Consider the following 16,049-nt stretch of genomic DNA (forward strand, 5'->3'; position numbering starts at 1 on the left):
GAGGGATTGAGGCTTGGGGTTTGAAGTTTGGAGTTTGGAGTTGAGGAGGGGAGGGGGGTTGGCCGGGTACGGGGGGCTTGGAGGTTATGAGTCTGTGAGTCTGTGACTTTGTGAGAGGGGGTTGTACTATCATGGCTACTAGTGTAGTCAGGAATGGAAGGGGGATTGGTTGAGGAGTGGTATGGATGGTCTGTAGAAGCAGAGGTGTAAGTGTAAGTGAGGGTAGAGTCAAAAATTTATGTTGTATTTTCTCGGAGTCGAAGAAGAAGAAAGGGAAGACAAGGAAAATGGGTGAGTTGTTGAGCTGAGAGTTGGATTTTTAGAATTTTCGAGAGATACCCAATGGTCGATTGTTGCGAGATTACCATGCTCTTACCTCGCCCGTCTTTGTCTGCTTGCTTGGTAGCTAGTACATCCATCAACCAAGGAGAGCCTCGAAAGAATCCCAAATCGCGAGTCCCATTCACGTCTTTCGCCGTGAAGTTTCACGACGTGGGAACAGAGATTTTCTATGGTATAATATGTTTGTGTTTGTGTATGTATGTTTAAAGTTAAGCTTAACCTTCCTCTCTTGGTTTGTGTGACGTCTTTTGATTTGTGTGGCTTCTCCAGAGCTTGGCGTGTTGTAGGTTAGGTGGATGGGTATTAGCGAGGATGATGTTTTGAGAAGAAACAAATTTTTCGGTGAGATGATTGCTGATGCGAGAGATGTTTCATGGTGGCGATTTTTGTGGCTTTTGGTGTGGTTTGGGATGCTGCTCGTCAGAGAGTTTGGGGGAAATACGATGTACGATGAGTGCGAGGAGTACTGATGTTTGTGATGCACGGGTTTGTGTGGATGAATTTGGGATTGGTAGGAGGATCCTGGATCTCGGATATCGGATACGTATTGCATTTTGACTCGAGAAGTCGTGACACATTGTTTTATGTGAGTTTGTGCGATTCGTGTTAGTCTGATGTTTCTTGGGGAAGGTTCGAGGATGTGCTTCTTGTGTGTTATGTGCCATGTGCTATCGGTGCCGAGGGTGGTATGGTTCTTGGTAATTCATGTGTATATATATCATATACCGTTCGCCTCAGATTTCTATCTTTTTTCTCTGTCTTTTTTTTTTTTTCAATTTTCTTGACACTTCTTATGTGCTCTCATTCCTTCCATATCTTCTTTTTTCGACTTTTCTCATAATAACATAGTTAAAATTGACAGGTTCAATTCATTTCCGCGACAACTTTCACACATACATACATACAAACTTATCTAATTCTCTCGCCACACACTGATCTACACATCTATATACCCCTAATCAATATCCAAAATGCATACACAAAGTCTCTACACCTACGCGCTGGTCGCATTCGCTAGCTCCGTTCTCGCGGCTCCGGTGGGAACATCCGGGACACTTGCATCTGCTTCCGTATCCAAGAAGCTGGAAGCTCGAGAACCTTTTGTGGTATATGGGAAATCTTTTGAGGAGAACACAAGTGCTTCGTTTGAGAGGGAGAGACGCGTGGATGGGTATGTGTTGTATTTTTTTAATATTTTTTTCCTATATATATATATCTATATCTATATCTAAATTTATAGACGAGGGATATAGATTAAAGATAGAAGATAGAAGATGAAGTGTCAGGAAGAGAAAAAACTAACAGTATATAGATTCGCACTCCCGATATCAAAAACTACAGTACTCACAAGAGGAAACGAGGGGGCTTCGGGACCGCCTCCTAATGGTCCGTCGTCGGGATCGAATAATGGAAATGGGAATGGAAATGGGAATGGAAATAGGCCACCGCCGGGACCACCTCCTTCGAATGGATCGAGCAATAGCGGGGGATCACCCCCTGGACCACCTCCTTCGAATAGACCAAATAACAGCGGGGGACCACCCCCTGGACCACCTCCTTCATCAAGCGGGCCGGGCAACAGTGGTTCGAATGGAAATGGGAATAGACCTCCTCCTGGGCCTCCTCCCTCGAATGGATCAAATAATGGTGGGGGACCTCCTCCCGGACCTCCCCCTTCGTCAAATGGGCAGGGTAATAATGGACCTAGCTCGGGAGGCCCTAGTGGGGGATCGAACGGACCTTCGAACGGAGGACCAAGTGGAGGATCAGGCGGGAATCGTTCATAAGGGATTAATTTGAGAGCGTGGTACAGAGGCATAGAGGAAGAGAGGACTGAGGTTCTGTTGAATTCGAGAATGTTTATTCAAATTAATGTATTATTTTGTTGAGGATGGTACTTGATACGCTGAGCGAGTGTATGCATAGATGGGGAAAATAAGCGAGAATAGAAGAGGTATTAATTTATATCGGATGTAAATTTTTTTAATAGATATAGAAACAGACATAGATATAGAAACAGATATAGAGATAGAAACAGATATAGAAATAGACAATACAGAATTAGAAGACTGAAAGTCGCACATTACAAAATCATTATCATTATCTCTCTCCTCATCCATCTAAAACACTCCATCTTCCTCTTCCCTCGATTTCTCAATCTTGACATACGGAACACTATCCGCGTATCTCTCATAAATAGGTAAATAGTATTCCGTCGCACTCAAAGTCATTTGAATACTCTTTCTCTTCTCAATAGCCTCCAACCACTTCTTCCATCTTCCTGTCAATTCTCCCAATTCTTCAATATGCAAACCGCCTTTGAAATAATCAAAGATCCAGATACGAAGTGCCCAGGGCGCTAGAACATAATCTACTATACACGGTTCTTTGCCTGTGAAATAAGGTCCAATAGGATGCATTTCCTGCGTAAACTCATAGAGTGACGTAAGAAACTTATTACGAATCGCCAAAACCCTAGGATCCTTCAATGAAACTGATTGATACTGAAGAAAGCGATTAAAGGCCGGTACAACACGTGATGTGATGTGATCGGTCCAAATCTTCAATCGGGCTCTCTCGAATGGTTCGCGAGTGAGTAATCGGGGGTAGTGAGATGGGTATGCGTCTTCGAGAAACTCGCATATGATTGTGCTTTCGTAGAGGGCTTTGCCTTCGTAGGAGAGGGTGGGGATGAGACCGCGGGGATTGAGCTTGAGGAGGGATAGGGGTTTTTGGTATGGGTTTACTTCGATGTATTGGAAGGGGATGCGTTTTTCGAGGAGGAGGAGAAGTACGCGTTGGGTGAAGGGACAGAACTGGCGGGTGAAGTGAGTGAGTGCGAGAGTGGAAATGGAAATGGGGGAAGGCATACCCATCCAGCATAGAGCTTCACCGGCTCTTCCTTAGAATATTGTTTTACCATCTCGGCAGCCAAGCCGGTGGCATGTGGAAAGAGATTTGCATCTGGATGTACAGCAGACATAATGAAGATGAAGCATTGGTTGATTGATCGATCGACAGAACAAACGAAATCAAGATCACTGCAGAGGAAGAAAGAAGCACAACCAGAACCAGAGGAAAGAATTATATCTACTTACTCGGTAGATTCATGACCTACCTCCTATTTACCTCTTTACGTATCTAGTAGTGCAGCACTTGCCTATCTCAACTAGAATGCTGTGGGTTTCTCTCCAATTTGGGTGATAGATTCACGATGATGGGAAAGTCGATTTTCCATACAAATCGGCCACCAAAAATTCAAGCCACAGATCTGGTGAATGACGAAATGCGGGGGATTTTAATTGGCTGGGACTTTTTGCGTTCTCTGTATGGTACCATCACTCAGAAGAGAGATAAATTGAATTAGGAAGAGATATTTACGGCTGGATCTATGTATATATATATGTATAGATATATACAATATACATATATAAACCTATATATACGTCTGCATCTATAATCCATGTAAATTCATACCCAACCATCCCACCCCCCTTGTCCAGCTGAGAAAAAGAGTCAGATTCACTTGTCAATCGATGTGGCTGAATAAAACATATGAACAAATAGTGGCGGGGCTATGCGGGACCACCTTTTGTCCAACAGACACAATACCATCCATACCTATCTATCGCATCCTCTCCCTTTTACCTTTTCACAACCCTTTGATTTTTCCATCGATTTTCAAGAACTATCATCTCGCGTGTCGCAAATCCCATCCCATCACACAGATACATACAGACACAGTTGCGAAAATGACAGGACCTTCAACGTACGCCCTCCACTTTTCCTTTCCCTTTCAGATTCCCGACCGTCCCATGTCAACCACCCGCTCACATGTAAACTTTGCTAACACCATCTCAACAGACCCGGCCAAGAAGGGCCATCCTTCGCACCTCCTCCTCTCCCATCCGGCTGGATCGCCCAATGGGACGGCAACTCCAAGAAATACTATTTCGTGCAACTCAGCACCGGGGCTTCGCAATGGGACACACCCACGCACGCTGCACCCACGGGACCTACTCCCCAAGCGACGCCGCAGGGAACAGAACATCCATATGGCTTACCGGGAGAGAATGGAAGCCAGGCTCATGCGCACGAGATGGGCGGTGATGGGACCAGAGGGTTTGGAGGCGAGAATGCAGGCGGTGATGGGGAGAGGGGTATTGGAGTGAGTTGATTTTCTAGGTGTTTCATTTCGGAGTGTTTACCGTGTATCATGCTAATATATTTTTCGAAAATAGTCTTTCATCACAAACCAATATCTCAAGAAACAAACCGGAGGCATTCTCGGTGGAAGCAGTAGTAATTCCAGCTCACACGGTGGATTGGGAGGCATTCTCGGTGGAAGCAGCAGTAATTCCAGCTCACACGGTGGATTGGGAGGCATTCTAGGTGGAAGCAGCAGTAATTCCAATTCACAAGGTGGATTAGGAGCACTAGGTGGACTCGCCAGTTCATTCCTTGGAGGATCATCCGGATCAAATCACAACAACAATAACAATAATAATAATAACTCACATTCCACGAGTGGAAGTGGTTCATCGGGTATCGCAGGTGCTTTGATGGGTAGTTTATTGGGCGGTGGAAAGAAAACAGATAATGCGCAGACGCAGAATCAGAATCAGGATCAGAATCACTCTAGTTCGCAGAGTGGACAACATGGACAAAGCAGTGGAAGTGGATTGATGGGAAGTTTGGGAGGAATGTTTGGCCATCAGAGTCAATCTGTAAGTAAAATCGCTGATACATTATGGCATTGTGCTAACTTCTGCAATAGCAGGGTGGAAACTTTGGATATTCAAACAATAGTAGTGGAAGCCAAGGAGGTTATTCCGGTGCTGCCCCTCCAAGTTCATATCAGCCAGGTGGTGCAAGCCAAAATAGTTACAGCTCTCCAGCCCCTGCACAGCAATCTTATGGTCAAGGAGCTACACACAATCCATCGTCACAATCTTATGGCCAAGGAGCTACCCACACTCCATCGTCACAGTCCTATTCTCAAGGACATGCGCCTTCTTACTCTCAAGGATCTGCTACATCCCATCAATATGACCCACAAAACCCATCTCACGGCATGCCACCAAAACATGAATATGGTGCCCCGGGTCAACAATCACAATACGGTGGTCCTCAACATCAGTCTTCATTTGGAAATGCACCACAATCACAACATAATCAATACCCAGGAGCTCCAGCTTATGGGTCCGGTCCAAATTCTCCAGGTGGATATGGTGCACCTCAACATCAACAGCAACAGCACCAGCAGCATGGACAGCAACAACATCAATATGGTGGTCCCCCTGGTCCAGAGATGTCAGGAGGAATGTATGGTGGTGGTCCGCCTCCTGTACCACATGGAAGCCATCCTCACCATGGTCAACACCAACAACATGGCTCACAAGGTGGTTCATCTGGTGGCTACCCTCCTCCCCCTTCAGGTGGCTATCCTGGACAGCCAGGATGGTAGTGCTTTTATTCGCGTCATGATATGATGAATATTGGTAGCAATCTAAAAAATTGGTGTGTTTGGGATGGTCGGGTTTCTTTTTGATAGAATGGATATGGTATCCTGTAAATGCAAAACTTGCATGGCTTTCTTTGATGGCAAATAATTCCAAGATAAATGATAACCTGCTGATTATTCATAAATCTTTCTTTTCATGGTTTAACTCTTCCGTTCCTATCTTGCATATCCATGCCATGACGTATCGGGAAATGTACCAACTGCCAATAGCAAGTAAAATTATATAGGCGATGGTTGGTACCAATGATTGAGGTAGGAGATTGAATATGTAGGGATCGAGAATTATATCAATTAGTACAGGTGGAACATTTTCCATAAGAGTTTGGTTCATGGTGTAATAATCGGCTGCTGCATAAATCTGAAGGAATAAAGTTGATGATGTAGCATCCTTATGCTTGTGTCTGGCATCCGAATCTTGGTTTTGGGATGTGGAATCGGAAAGATCGTTGAATAGAGGTTGATGGGTCTCGGAATATTGTGCAAGAGATGTGATCAGCTCCGAAGTTCCAAAAACTGTAGGTAAATCATAAGTTTCGAGTTGAAATGAAGTTGGATCCTGGAGGGGAGGTAGAAATTAGTATGTTCCAGATTTATATATATGGAATATTGAATGCTGATATTTGGATCTCGGGAGTTGCGATGTGGAATGTGGAATGTGAAATGTGAAATATGAAATAGGCAATATGCAATGTGACATTAACATGAAGTACTTATGCAAGATGAAATCGGGACCGGAATCGGAATGGAATCATACCGTAGCAGCCCAACATACTCGCACTTCATATCGTTGTCCCTCTTTCAACCCATCGAGTAGATACCACGACGAAACTCCCTTTTGTGCATCTGCAGTGGGAAATTCGGCACGGATATGTTTGCGCAGAGTGTGGTGGTCGGGGGTGAGAGATGGAAGGTGTAGATCGGAGAGCGTGGGGTGGGAGAGCGGGATGCTGAGGGCGGAGGGGGCGAGGAAGATGGCCTTTTCGGTGTTGGCGTGGACGGATGAGAGGTGGGTTGTTAGGAGGAGGAGCGTGGAGAGATTGGGCAGTTGGTAGTGGAGGAGGGTGGTGGGTTGCATTGTGGAAGAGGTGAGTTGGTTGGCTGGTGATGGATAGATAGTACTAGTTCTGGTGTGGTTTTCAAGTATGGAGCTGTGCTGTGTTGTTGTATTGCATTTTGGGATTCTCGGGTATTGTTGTATGAAGCTGTGTGGATGGTCTGGTGCTGCGAAGTATATTGCACCTTGGATCTGTGGTATCGAATTGTATTGGACGCGGCCTCGTATTGGATATGATCTTCCCTTCTTAATGAATGTCTTGTGCTGAACCCGTGTGATGGATGTCAATCATCCCAATTGTGAATCTCTGCCTCCCAGCTCGTCCAGCTACCAGCCAATGTTTCTTCTAGAAGTCGGCCAGTCTGTCTGCTCCGTACCTTCCATCGTATCCCGAGGTGTTTCATATTATTCTTTTCCACTAGCTCCCCTTTTTACCAATCAATCAACGCGGCTAATCCCTTCTCAGCCTAATTGATCTATCAAAGTGGGTAAATTCTAGAAGCTCTGACTATAATTTCCCAATCCTTACTAGTTCCCAAAACGCCAACGCGGTCACCCCTTTAGATAAAAATCCCGTTGTTTATTTTCTCTCCACTTTTTCAAGAAGCGACGACTTTAATTCCTCAACATCCTTCCCCTGGTGCTTTCCTAATTCCCCACTATCAAATCCTCCCGAAAAGTACCATATTTGAGCAACATTCTTGCAAGAGATTTCCTTGCTAAGATCATCTTCCTCTTCTGAATACTCTCAAATCTACATCTACCTCTTCACCTATTTACTATTCAAGATGCGTGAAGTTATTAGTGTCAACGGTAAGAGTCTCCCGACGTGTTCATGCTATACACCGCTATAACTAGGGGTTGTTCTGGCATTTGTAAACAAATACAATATTGACGGTGGAAAGTATATACTGATTTGCTTTCTCTATAGTCGGTCAAGCCGGTTGTCAAATCGCAAACTCTTGCTGGGAGGTATGTTTACAAGTCGACATGACATGTTATCGCACTGTCGTTGTTGTTATTGCAAGATGTTGGCATGGAACTCATATGACTGACACATGTTTTTTCTCTCTTGCAGCTCTACTGTCTTGAGCATGGTATTCAGGTAAGAATCTCCAAGTCTAATATAGCAGTACACTTTGGAGTACTTGTGAACCTTCACTAACACCGTCTTTCCACAGCCCGATGGATACTTGACCGAGGAACGTAAAGCCGCCGACCCCGACCAAGGCTTCAGCACCTTCTTCTCCGAAACCGGTATGCATACAAGTCCAAGTACATATATCATGATGGGTTGGATTACTGACAAGATATCCCAAATGAAGGCCAAGGAAAATACGTCCCCCGTGCGATCTACTGTGATCTCGAGCCAAATGTCGTCGATGAGGTCCGTACCGGTACATACCGCAACTTGTTCCATCCGGAACAAATGATCACAGGAAAGGAGGATGCCTCAAACAACTACGCTCGTGGACATTACACTGTTGGCAAGGAGTTGATTGATCAAGTATTGGATAAGGTTCGCCGGGTTGCCGATAATTGCTCTGGTCTTCAGGGGTTCCTCGTTTTCCATTCCTTCGGTGGTGGAACTGGATCTGGTTTCGGTGCTCTTCTTATGGAGCGTTTGTCGGTCGATTACGGAAAGAAAGTAAAGTTGGAGTTCTGTGTCTACCCAGCACCACAAACCGCTACCTCTGTCGTCGAGCCATATAACTCCATCTTGACCACCCACACTACCCTTGAGCACTCCGACTGTTCTTTCATGGTTGATAACGAGGCTATCTACGACATTTGCCGAAAGAACCTTGGCCTCGAGAGACCTGATTACGTCAACTTGAACCGCTTGATCGCCCAAGGTATGATAGTTTTGGAGATAGGAAACTTGCCTCGTGCTAATGATTTACAGTTGTTTCTTCGATCACTGCCTCCCTCCGATTCGACGGTTCCCTCAATGTTGATCTTAACGAGTTCCAGACCAACTTGGTTCCATATCCACGTATCCATTTCCCTCTCGTTGCCTACTCTCCAGTCGTCTCCGCCGCTAAGGCATCCCACGAGGCCAACTCTGTTCAAGAAATCTCCATGTCTTGCTTCGAGCCCAACAACCAGATGGTCAAGTGTGACCCACGTAACGGAAAGTACATGGCTACTTGCTTGTTGTACCGTGGTGACGTTGTACCAAATGATGTCCACGCTGCTGTGGCCACCCTTAAAACTAAGCGTACCATTCAATTTGTTGATTGGTGCCCAACTGGTTTCAAGATTGGTATCTGCTTCCAGCCACCTCAAATGGTTCCCAACGGTGATTTGGCCAAGGTCAACCGTGCTGTGTAAGTTCAAGCAAACCCCTTTCAAATGATTTTGCTAACCCTCTTTAAAGATGCATGCTTTCAAACACAACTGCTATTGCTGAGGCATGGTCCGCCCTTTCCCACAAGTTCGATCTTATGTACTCCAAGCGTGCGTTCGTGCATTGGTATGTCGGTGAGGGTATGGAAGAAGGTGAATTCTCTGAGGCCCGTGAGGATCTTGCAGCTTTGGAGCGTGATTATGAAGAAGTTGCGACCGATTCTCTTGAGGGTGATGAAGGTGCCGATGCTGAGTACTAAATCATTCTCTCGGTCGATATGTTTATCTCATATGGGATCAAATATATGCAGAGCTCTATTTAGTACTTGATATCGTAGCGTGTGATGTTCTTTGAGGCTTGTCTTGGAACAGGTTCATGTTTTCCGGCAAGCCTATAAAGACATTCTTCCTTTCAACGAATTCACGAAGGAATTTCTCTTGTTTTTTAATCAGAATGCTTTTTTGTAATCGAAATACCACCAATCCTAGTAGTAGTCAATCCAGATACCAATAAGAAAAATGCAGACAAATGTGATTTCTGTTTCTAAATAGCAACGGGATGCTCTTCGTTCTTGTGCGTACACGAGGGATTATGCTAACCAGGGACATGCATTTCTCACCATCCCCCCTCATTAATGGTGCATGAAATTGTCTTGTATGTCATACATCTAAGAAAGCTACTAATGTATCACAATGTACGACAAGGTACGCACGACAGCAAAGTATAAAAGTGATAGTTTAGGCAAAGTGATCCGAGATGACAGCACGAAGTGACACAGAAAAAGATATAAAAAAACCGCAAGAGTAGTTGCGGTTGAGTTTATCCAATCATTCGAAATGAAGTGAAGCAGATGATGATATGATGGAAATTGATTTGTTGCCGATCCGATTTCTCCGCCTTTCGCTTCTGCTGGCTAATTTAAAGAGCAGTGGTAGGCCGGGCTGGCTGTGGCTCAGCAGGGAGCTATTAGTAGGTACTCCAGTACATTACGATTACCGGTGCATGCCTTGCTTGCCTCTGCTTTGCTTTGCTTTGCTTTGCTTTGCCTTGCCTTGCCTTGCTTTAACCTTGGCACCTTAATAACCTTTGCTTTCAATAAGTACCTGCCATCAGAACACAACACTACACTACTTAGAGTGAACTTGGAAAAGAACGACCAACTCCTGCGTTTTTGCATATTGACTACGTGCGGAAGGGAGCTGCCTTGGTTTTTGCATTTGAAGGAAGATTTCTCGTATTTGACTTTTCTGAGTTAGCGTCGGTTGAGGTATTATTTACATGCTCCAGGAGCTTCACGATTGTCGCAAGCGGTTTCTGTGATTATTGACATCTTATTGTTCTGACAACTGTTCTCGTATATCCAGGAGAGCAGCATGGCCGACGATCCAAGTAAGAATTTCTTTATTTATTGGGCTTCACGGCTGTCGCAGATAGTGCTGGATGCATATTCAATAGGCATAGCTCTACGGGATCTGCGGATGGATGAATGCGTTTACTGACAGCTTCCAGCGGCGCCAGCCTTAAACTTAAGTCCCGAGGAGAAGCGTGTCTTTGGACAATTGTTTCGACAGGCAGATACCGAAAATATTGGGGTTGTCACAGGAGAGGTCGCAGTCAAATTCTTTGAGAAGACGAGACTGGATCCCCGAATTTTGGGAGAGGTACGTCTTATGCTATTTACTTGTCTTGCTTGTTTTGCTTGTTGTAGCGCAGGTGAGTTGTCTCTGCGGGCGGTATGATACTGACTCTCTGGCTATTAGATATGGCAAATTGCAGATACGGAGAATCGAGGGCTTTTGACACCAGCGGGCTTTGGTATCGTGCTGAGATTGATTGGTCATTATCAAGCTGGACGAGATCCCACCCCTGAGTTAGCTCTACGCCCCGGACCACTGCCAAAATTCGATGGAGGTTTAGGCAGTATCAGCCCTACTGGTGGCTTTCAAGCTCCCCTTGGGCCACCTCCCAGCGCCTTACAACCTCAACCCAGCGGATCTGGTCCAATTCGAGTCCCCCCTCTTCCCGCAGACAAATCATCACAATATGCACAACTTTTCGAGAAATCAGGGGCTCAGGGAGGTATTCTTCCAGGTGAACACGCTAAGCAGATATTTGAACGCGCTGGTCTACCGAATGAGATATTAGGTAGGATATGGAATCTGGCAGACACGGAACAACGAGGAGCTCTTACATCTACCGAGTTTGTGATTGCTATGCATTTGATTGCTTCATTCAAATCCGGACAATTACGAGCTTTGCCAAATATTCTTCCTGCTGGTCTTTATGAAGCTGCTACACGAAGAGCACCTGCTAGTCGTCAATCTACTGGTAATGGAGCCATGTCGGCCATTCCAAGACAATTCAGTGGCCAGCATGGTAGAGCTAGTAGCCCATTAAGTCGACCTGCATTCACCCCTCCCATTCCACAGCCTAGTGCTGGAGATTGGGCGATTAGTCCAATAGATAAACAGAAATTCGATACTATTTACCAAGGTCTCGACAGATCTGGCAAGGGATTTATCACGGGAGATGAAGCTGTACCATTTTTCTCGGAATCGAAACTCCCAGAGGAGGTGTTAGCACAGATTTGGGATCTTGCTGACATTAATTCAGCTGGGTTTCTTACTATGGATGAGTTTGCCGTTGCTATGTACCTTATCCGACAGCAGCGAGGTAAAAAGGATGGCAGGGATTCGTTACCAGCCACTTTACCCCCAAATCTTATCCCGCCAAGCATGCGAAATCAAGTCAGACCGGCACCCGTGACTACAGCTCCAGCTTTTGAAGCTCCACCACCCACAATGCCCAAGTCAGCTGCTGAGGACTTGTTTGGTCTAGATGCGCTATCATCACCACCACCTGCGCCTATTCAAGCGCCACAGTTAACTGGAGGTTCCGCATCTTTTGGTGCGAATCGTCAATTGAACACTGATCCCTTCGGAAATGGCCCTCGACCTTTGAGCCCAAGTTCTCCAGTTCAAGCATCTCCACAACATACAGGATCCGTCTTTAAGCCATTCGTTCCATCATCTTCATTTGGACATACCCTCACTTCACAAGTCACTGGAGGATCTAATAACTCTGGACCTTCTCGAGGATTCTCGCAGCAACCATCAGTCAGTGAGGATCTTCTTGGGGATAACGATCCAGAAATAAGCAGTAAATTAACCAATGAGACCTCTGAACTCGCAAACCTGTCCAATCAGGTTGGAAACTTAGTGACACAGACGAAGCAAGTTCAGGATCAGAGGAACGCAACACAGCATGACTTAACTCAATCCGATTCTCAGAGACAACAAATTGAGGCCCGCCTTGCTCAACTTAGAACAGCGTATGAGCAAGAGGTTAAAGATGTGCGAAGTTTAGAAGAGAGGTTAACTGCCTCGCGCAATGAGACCAAGAAGCTCCAGACAGAAAGTGCTATGCTTGAAGCGACTTTTATGGATCTTCAAACTCAACATGGACAGATTGTTACAGCACTACAAGCTGATCAACAGGAAAACGCCAGTTTGAAAGAGCGCATGCGTGCTGTTAATGCAGAAATCGCACAGCTAAAGCCATCGCTTGAGAAGTTGAGATCTGATGCGCGTCAGCAGAAGGGTTTGGTCGCAATCAATAAGAAGCAATTGGCAACCAATGAAAGTGAACGGGAAAAGCTGAAGGGTGAGGCTTCAGATTTAACTAAAAGTATTGAGGAAGACACTGCAACCCTTGCAGCAGCTGCTAGAGCTCGTAGCCAAAGCCCCGTTCAGGCTAGAGCTCAGAGTCCAGCTTCCGTTGCAAGTCCAGCACCTTCTACCATGAGCGCCAACAACCCATTTTTCAAGCGCCAAGTGACTGGTGGAAGTAATAATGACATGGGCTCTCCCTTTCCTACTTCACCCGTGCAGCAGACTGACCGTTCATTCGAGAATGTTTTCGGCCCAGCATTTAGTTCTGGTCTTCCACATCAAGAAATTGCAGCACCCGTCACTTCTTTCAAGCAAGATCTCCCAACCCGACCACAAACAAGCGGCGGATTTGCTACTCCATCCCTTTCAGGTGAAGCACCCCCACCAATGCCTGCATCAAGGCAAATAAGCTCAAGCTACTTGCCATTTCCATCCCACGATGATTCTGTAAGTTCATCACGACAAGTTTCTGCCCCAAACAGCAGATTCGGCGATACTCCGGCCGGAGTTGATACCCCTACAAACTTTTTGGGAACCACTCCTGCTGGTTTCTCTACCGCGGGCCAAGCCGAACCTGTTGTAACAGCCAGGGCCATTTCTCCAGATATCGATCGTAGATCTACCGCATCTCCTGCTGTTACAGATTCCAAGGAAACAATTCCTGGAGCTTTCCCAGGTGATGATAATTCTAATATCGTTGCCACACCTACTGGCGGTACTACTTTAAGTGAACAAGCTGCCGCTGACCCATTTGCAACCACGAAAGAGCCTGTACGCTCCGGTACAGCAAAGGATGACTTTGATGCAGCCTTTGCTGGATTTGGTAGCTCTGGCAAAGCCCCAGAGCGCTCAAACACTGGGAACTCCGTTGAACCCACAGCACCTGCAGCAGCTCCATCTGGATTTGGTCAGGAATTTCCTCCTATTTCGGAATTAGAAATCGATGACGATAGCGATAGTGCTAGTGAGGCTGGATTTGGTGGTGGTGGATTTGACGATGATTTTAACCCAGCTTCTCCTGATCAAGCTAGGAAAGCCCCCGAGAGTCCTGTCTTATCACACGCTGCAGGTAGTACAACTGGGGATGCAAAGGAACTTTTGAGTGCACCAAACCCCGCTCCTACTGCTGGTAGCGATCCTCCAACTCCTAATGCTCAAGCTTCGCCACCTGCTTATGACAAAGCCGTTTCTTCGGCTGATCAAGCACACTCGGAGGTTCAACAATATTCTGGACTTCTTCCATCTCGAGAAGTTCCATCTCCTGAACATTCTACGTCTTCTGCAGTGGCCGCCCCGCAGACTAGCTTTGGAGCTCCAACACAACCAGCCCCACCCGCCAAAGTTCCCTTCGATGATGATTTCGGTGACGATTTCGATGATCTCGAGGATGCAAAAGAAGGTGAAGCAGATGATGAATTTGCTAATGCAGCTTCATCTATCCATGAATCGAGAAATGGGTTAGATGACTTCAACCCCATGTTTGATAGTCCACCATCATCTAAACAACAAGATCATTCTAGCAATGCTTTTGGTGGTGACGGTTCTGGATTTGGAGATTTCACCGCGTCTCCAACACAACAAACTGCTGCGCCAGCTGCTGTAAATGATAATCACGACTGGGATGCAATTTTCGCTGGTCTCGATGGACCAAGTGCTAAAGGTAATGGTTCTGCCCAGGATACTGGTAGTGGTACGGGCTATCCTGATACAGATATTGCTGGTAGGTATACATTTTCTTCTCTGGATGGATTTCCTCCTCCACCTCCTCCCCCCCCTCCGGGTCAAATTCTTTGCGCCCTTATCCGTAGCGAGGGCCCGCTTGGCTGGAATGGAAGGACTCGTTATCATTCAGTATGCCAAATTCCAGAGCTAATACTATCCAGGAACAGCACCAACTGGGACAGCAGTGGAGAGACCTCAAATTGGACGGGCATTGACGGAAGGTGGGGAGCATGATGATCCAATTTTGAAAAATCTTACAGGGATGGGCTATAAGCGAAATGATGCTTTGGCCGCACTGGAAAAGTATGATTATAATTTGGAGAGGGTAAGTTTTCAGCCTTCATTCTCTGGGTTTGGACCCAGGGGTTGCGGGTTGTTGAAATAAAAATACAAATGCTGATTATGACGTGTCTTAGGCGGCCAATTATTTGGCAGGTCAGTAATTGACGACTAAGCTGGGAGTGTTGAAGTGTATAAAGGAATGGAAGGTGGTAGATGGGTAAAGGGTAGGATGGGAGGAGGAAGGTAGAAAGGCCAAAGGAATTGTGCATACTTAATAATCCCCCATTAATATTGTATTGATTACGTTATTCTGCGTTATACTATACCTTTTTTGTTTTGCAAGAGGCTCGTGGGGCAATTTTTTCTTAAAAAAAATAAAAAAAAAGATTGAGAAGTTTTGGTCCTTTTTCTTTGTTTCTGATTTCTACAAGGAAAAGGGGGGAGGCAGCGAGACAGGATGTGAGATATATATTTGAGAATAGGCTACATGATGTGATCAATTTATGGTGAATGAGTAAGTGATTTGAAGATTAGTAAATTGGACTAGGTATGTACTATGTGGGAGTTTGAGTGTAGGCTTGGGATGGTATGGGACATTCTCCTTTACATCCCTTGAATTCTTGAATGAACAGGTTTGAAGGCAGATATGGGTTATTTCTTGATGGTCTTCTTGATGGCTTTCTTATTATTAGATTATGCGGTCATTTACTCTGATGCCACGAAAAGTAATCTAAACTTACTCTCGTCCCACTTAATAGTTAGATTCTATAACAGCTACTAGAATATAGTTTTAGGGCAGAATTTACTATATTTAAATCTAGAATTTATAATTGGACGTTGGGATCAAGGGTTAGGTGTATAGAAGCTACAATTAAACGATAGATGAACACATACATCGCGACGTTGCATCGAAGATAATCGGACAGCGCAGCCGGGAATTCTCGAAAGGTAAGATTTTACAATGGCAGGTTGAGTTGATCTAGTCTCTCAGTGGTGATTGCTGGCACCAATATATTGCAACTGGGCTGAGAATGAGAACTTGGATAAAGGTCCATCTTATTGCCGTTTTCTCAATATTTGCATATCCTCTCTCATGTTTGGAAT

The 16,049-nt window shown here is 45.4% G+C and overlaps 6 protein-coding genes across 9 annotated transcripts; 4 read left to right on the forward strand and 2 right to left on the reverse strand.

The window, feature by feature from the left end:
• Positions 1-617: 617 nt before the first annotated feature.
• BCIN_02g00860 (hypothetical protein) lies at positions 618-2,406 on the forward strand. Of its 2 annotated transcripts, XM_024691084.1 has the most exons (3): positions 618-928; positions 1,192-1,513; positions 1,655-2,406. In XM_024691084.1, the coding sequence occupies exons 2-3, from the start codon at positions 1,314-1,316 to the stop codon at positions 2,127-2,129; spliced, it is 675 nt and encodes a 224-aa protein (XP_024546854.1). In that variant the 5' UTR covers positions 618-928; positions 1,192-1,313; the 3' UTR covers positions 2,130-2,406. The 2 variants fall into 2 exon arrangements, with proteins under 2 accessions (XP_024546854.1, XP_001555921.1); XM_001555871.2 differs by lacking the exon at positions 618-928 and having other exon boundaries at positions 1,126-1,513.
• Positions 2,407-2,413: 7 nt separating this feature from the next.
• Positions 2,414-3,403, reverse strand: Bcgst8. Its single transcript, XM_001555872.2, has 2 exons — positions 3,215-3,403; positions 2,414-3,158 (listed from the first exon to the last, which is right to left on the reverse strand). Exons 1-2 carry the CDS (start codon positions 3,323-3,325, stop codon positions 2,463-2,465), a joined length of 807 nt encoding a protein of 268 aa, XP_001555922.1. The 5' UTR covers positions 3,326-3,403; the 3' UTR covers positions 2,414-2,462.
• A 496-nt stretch (positions 3,404-3,899) lies between these two features.
• On the forward strand, positions 3,900-5,931 carry BCIN_02g00880 (hypothetical protein). 3 transcript variants are annotated; one of them, XM_024691085.1, is made up of 5 exons: positions 3,900-4,111; positions 4,207-4,510; positions 4,584-4,623; positions 4,675-5,069; positions 5,120-5,931. In XM_024691085.1, exons 1-5 carry the CDS (start codon positions 4,095-4,097, stop codon positions 5,807-5,809), a joined length of 1,446 nt encoding a protein of 481 aa, XP_024546855.1. In that variant the 5' UTR covers positions 3,900-4,094; the 3' UTR covers positions 5,810-5,931. The 3 variants fall into 3 exon arrangements, with proteins under 3 accessions (XP_024546855.1, XP_024546856.1, XP_001555923.1); XM_024691086.1 differs by having other exon boundaries at positions 4,726-5,069; XM_001555873.2 differs by having other exon boundaries at positions 4,584-5,069.
• A 13-nt stretch (positions 5,932-5,944) lies between these two features.
• Positions 5,945-7,322, reverse strand: BCIN_02g00890 (hypothetical protein). The gene is made up of 2 exons (XM_024691087.1): positions 6,621-7,322; positions 5,945-6,422 (listed from the first exon to the last, which is right to left on the reverse strand). The coding sequence occupies exons 1-2, from the start codon at positions 6,939-6,941 to the stop codon at positions 5,985-5,987; spliced, it is 759 nt and encodes a 252-aa protein (XP_024546857.1). The 5' UTR covers positions 6,942-7,322; the 3' UTR covers positions 5,945-5,984.
• A 63-nt stretch (positions 7,323-7,385) lies between these two features.
• BCIN_02g00900 (hypothetical protein) lies at positions 7,386-9,823 on the forward strand. The gene is made up of 7 exons (XM_001555875.2): positions 7,386-7,733; positions 7,852-7,892; positions 7,999-8,025; positions 8,102-8,177; positions 8,246-8,776; positions 8,827-9,250; positions 9,301-9,823. The coding sequence occupies exons 1-7, from the start codon at positions 7,709-7,711 to the stop codon at positions 9,527-9,529; spliced, it is 1,353 nt and encodes a 450-aa protein (XP_001555925.1). The 5' UTR covers positions 7,386-7,708; the 3' UTR covers positions 9,530-9,823.
• Positions 9,824-10,119: 296 nt separating this feature from the next.
• Positions 10,120-15,495, forward strand: Bcede1. Its single transcript, XM_024691088.1, has 5 exons — positions 10,120-10,659; positions 10,780-10,931; positions 11,031-14,661; positions 14,825-14,988; positions 15,080-15,495. Exons 1-5 carry the CDS (start codon positions 10,644-10,646, stop codon positions 15,104-15,106), a joined length of 3,990 nt encoding a protein of 1,329 aa, XP_024546858.1. The 5' UTR covers positions 10,120-10,643; the 3' UTR covers positions 15,107-15,495.
• The last annotated feature ends 554 nt before the right edge of the window (positions 15,496-16,049 follow it).

Source organism: Botrytis cinerea, chromosome 2, assembly GCF_000143535.2.
Source record: "Botrytis cinerea B05.10 chromosome 2, complete sequence".
Lineage (NCBI taxonomy): Eukaryota > Fungi > Ascomycota > Leotiomycetes > Helotiales > Sclerotiniaceae > Botrytis > Botrytis cinerea.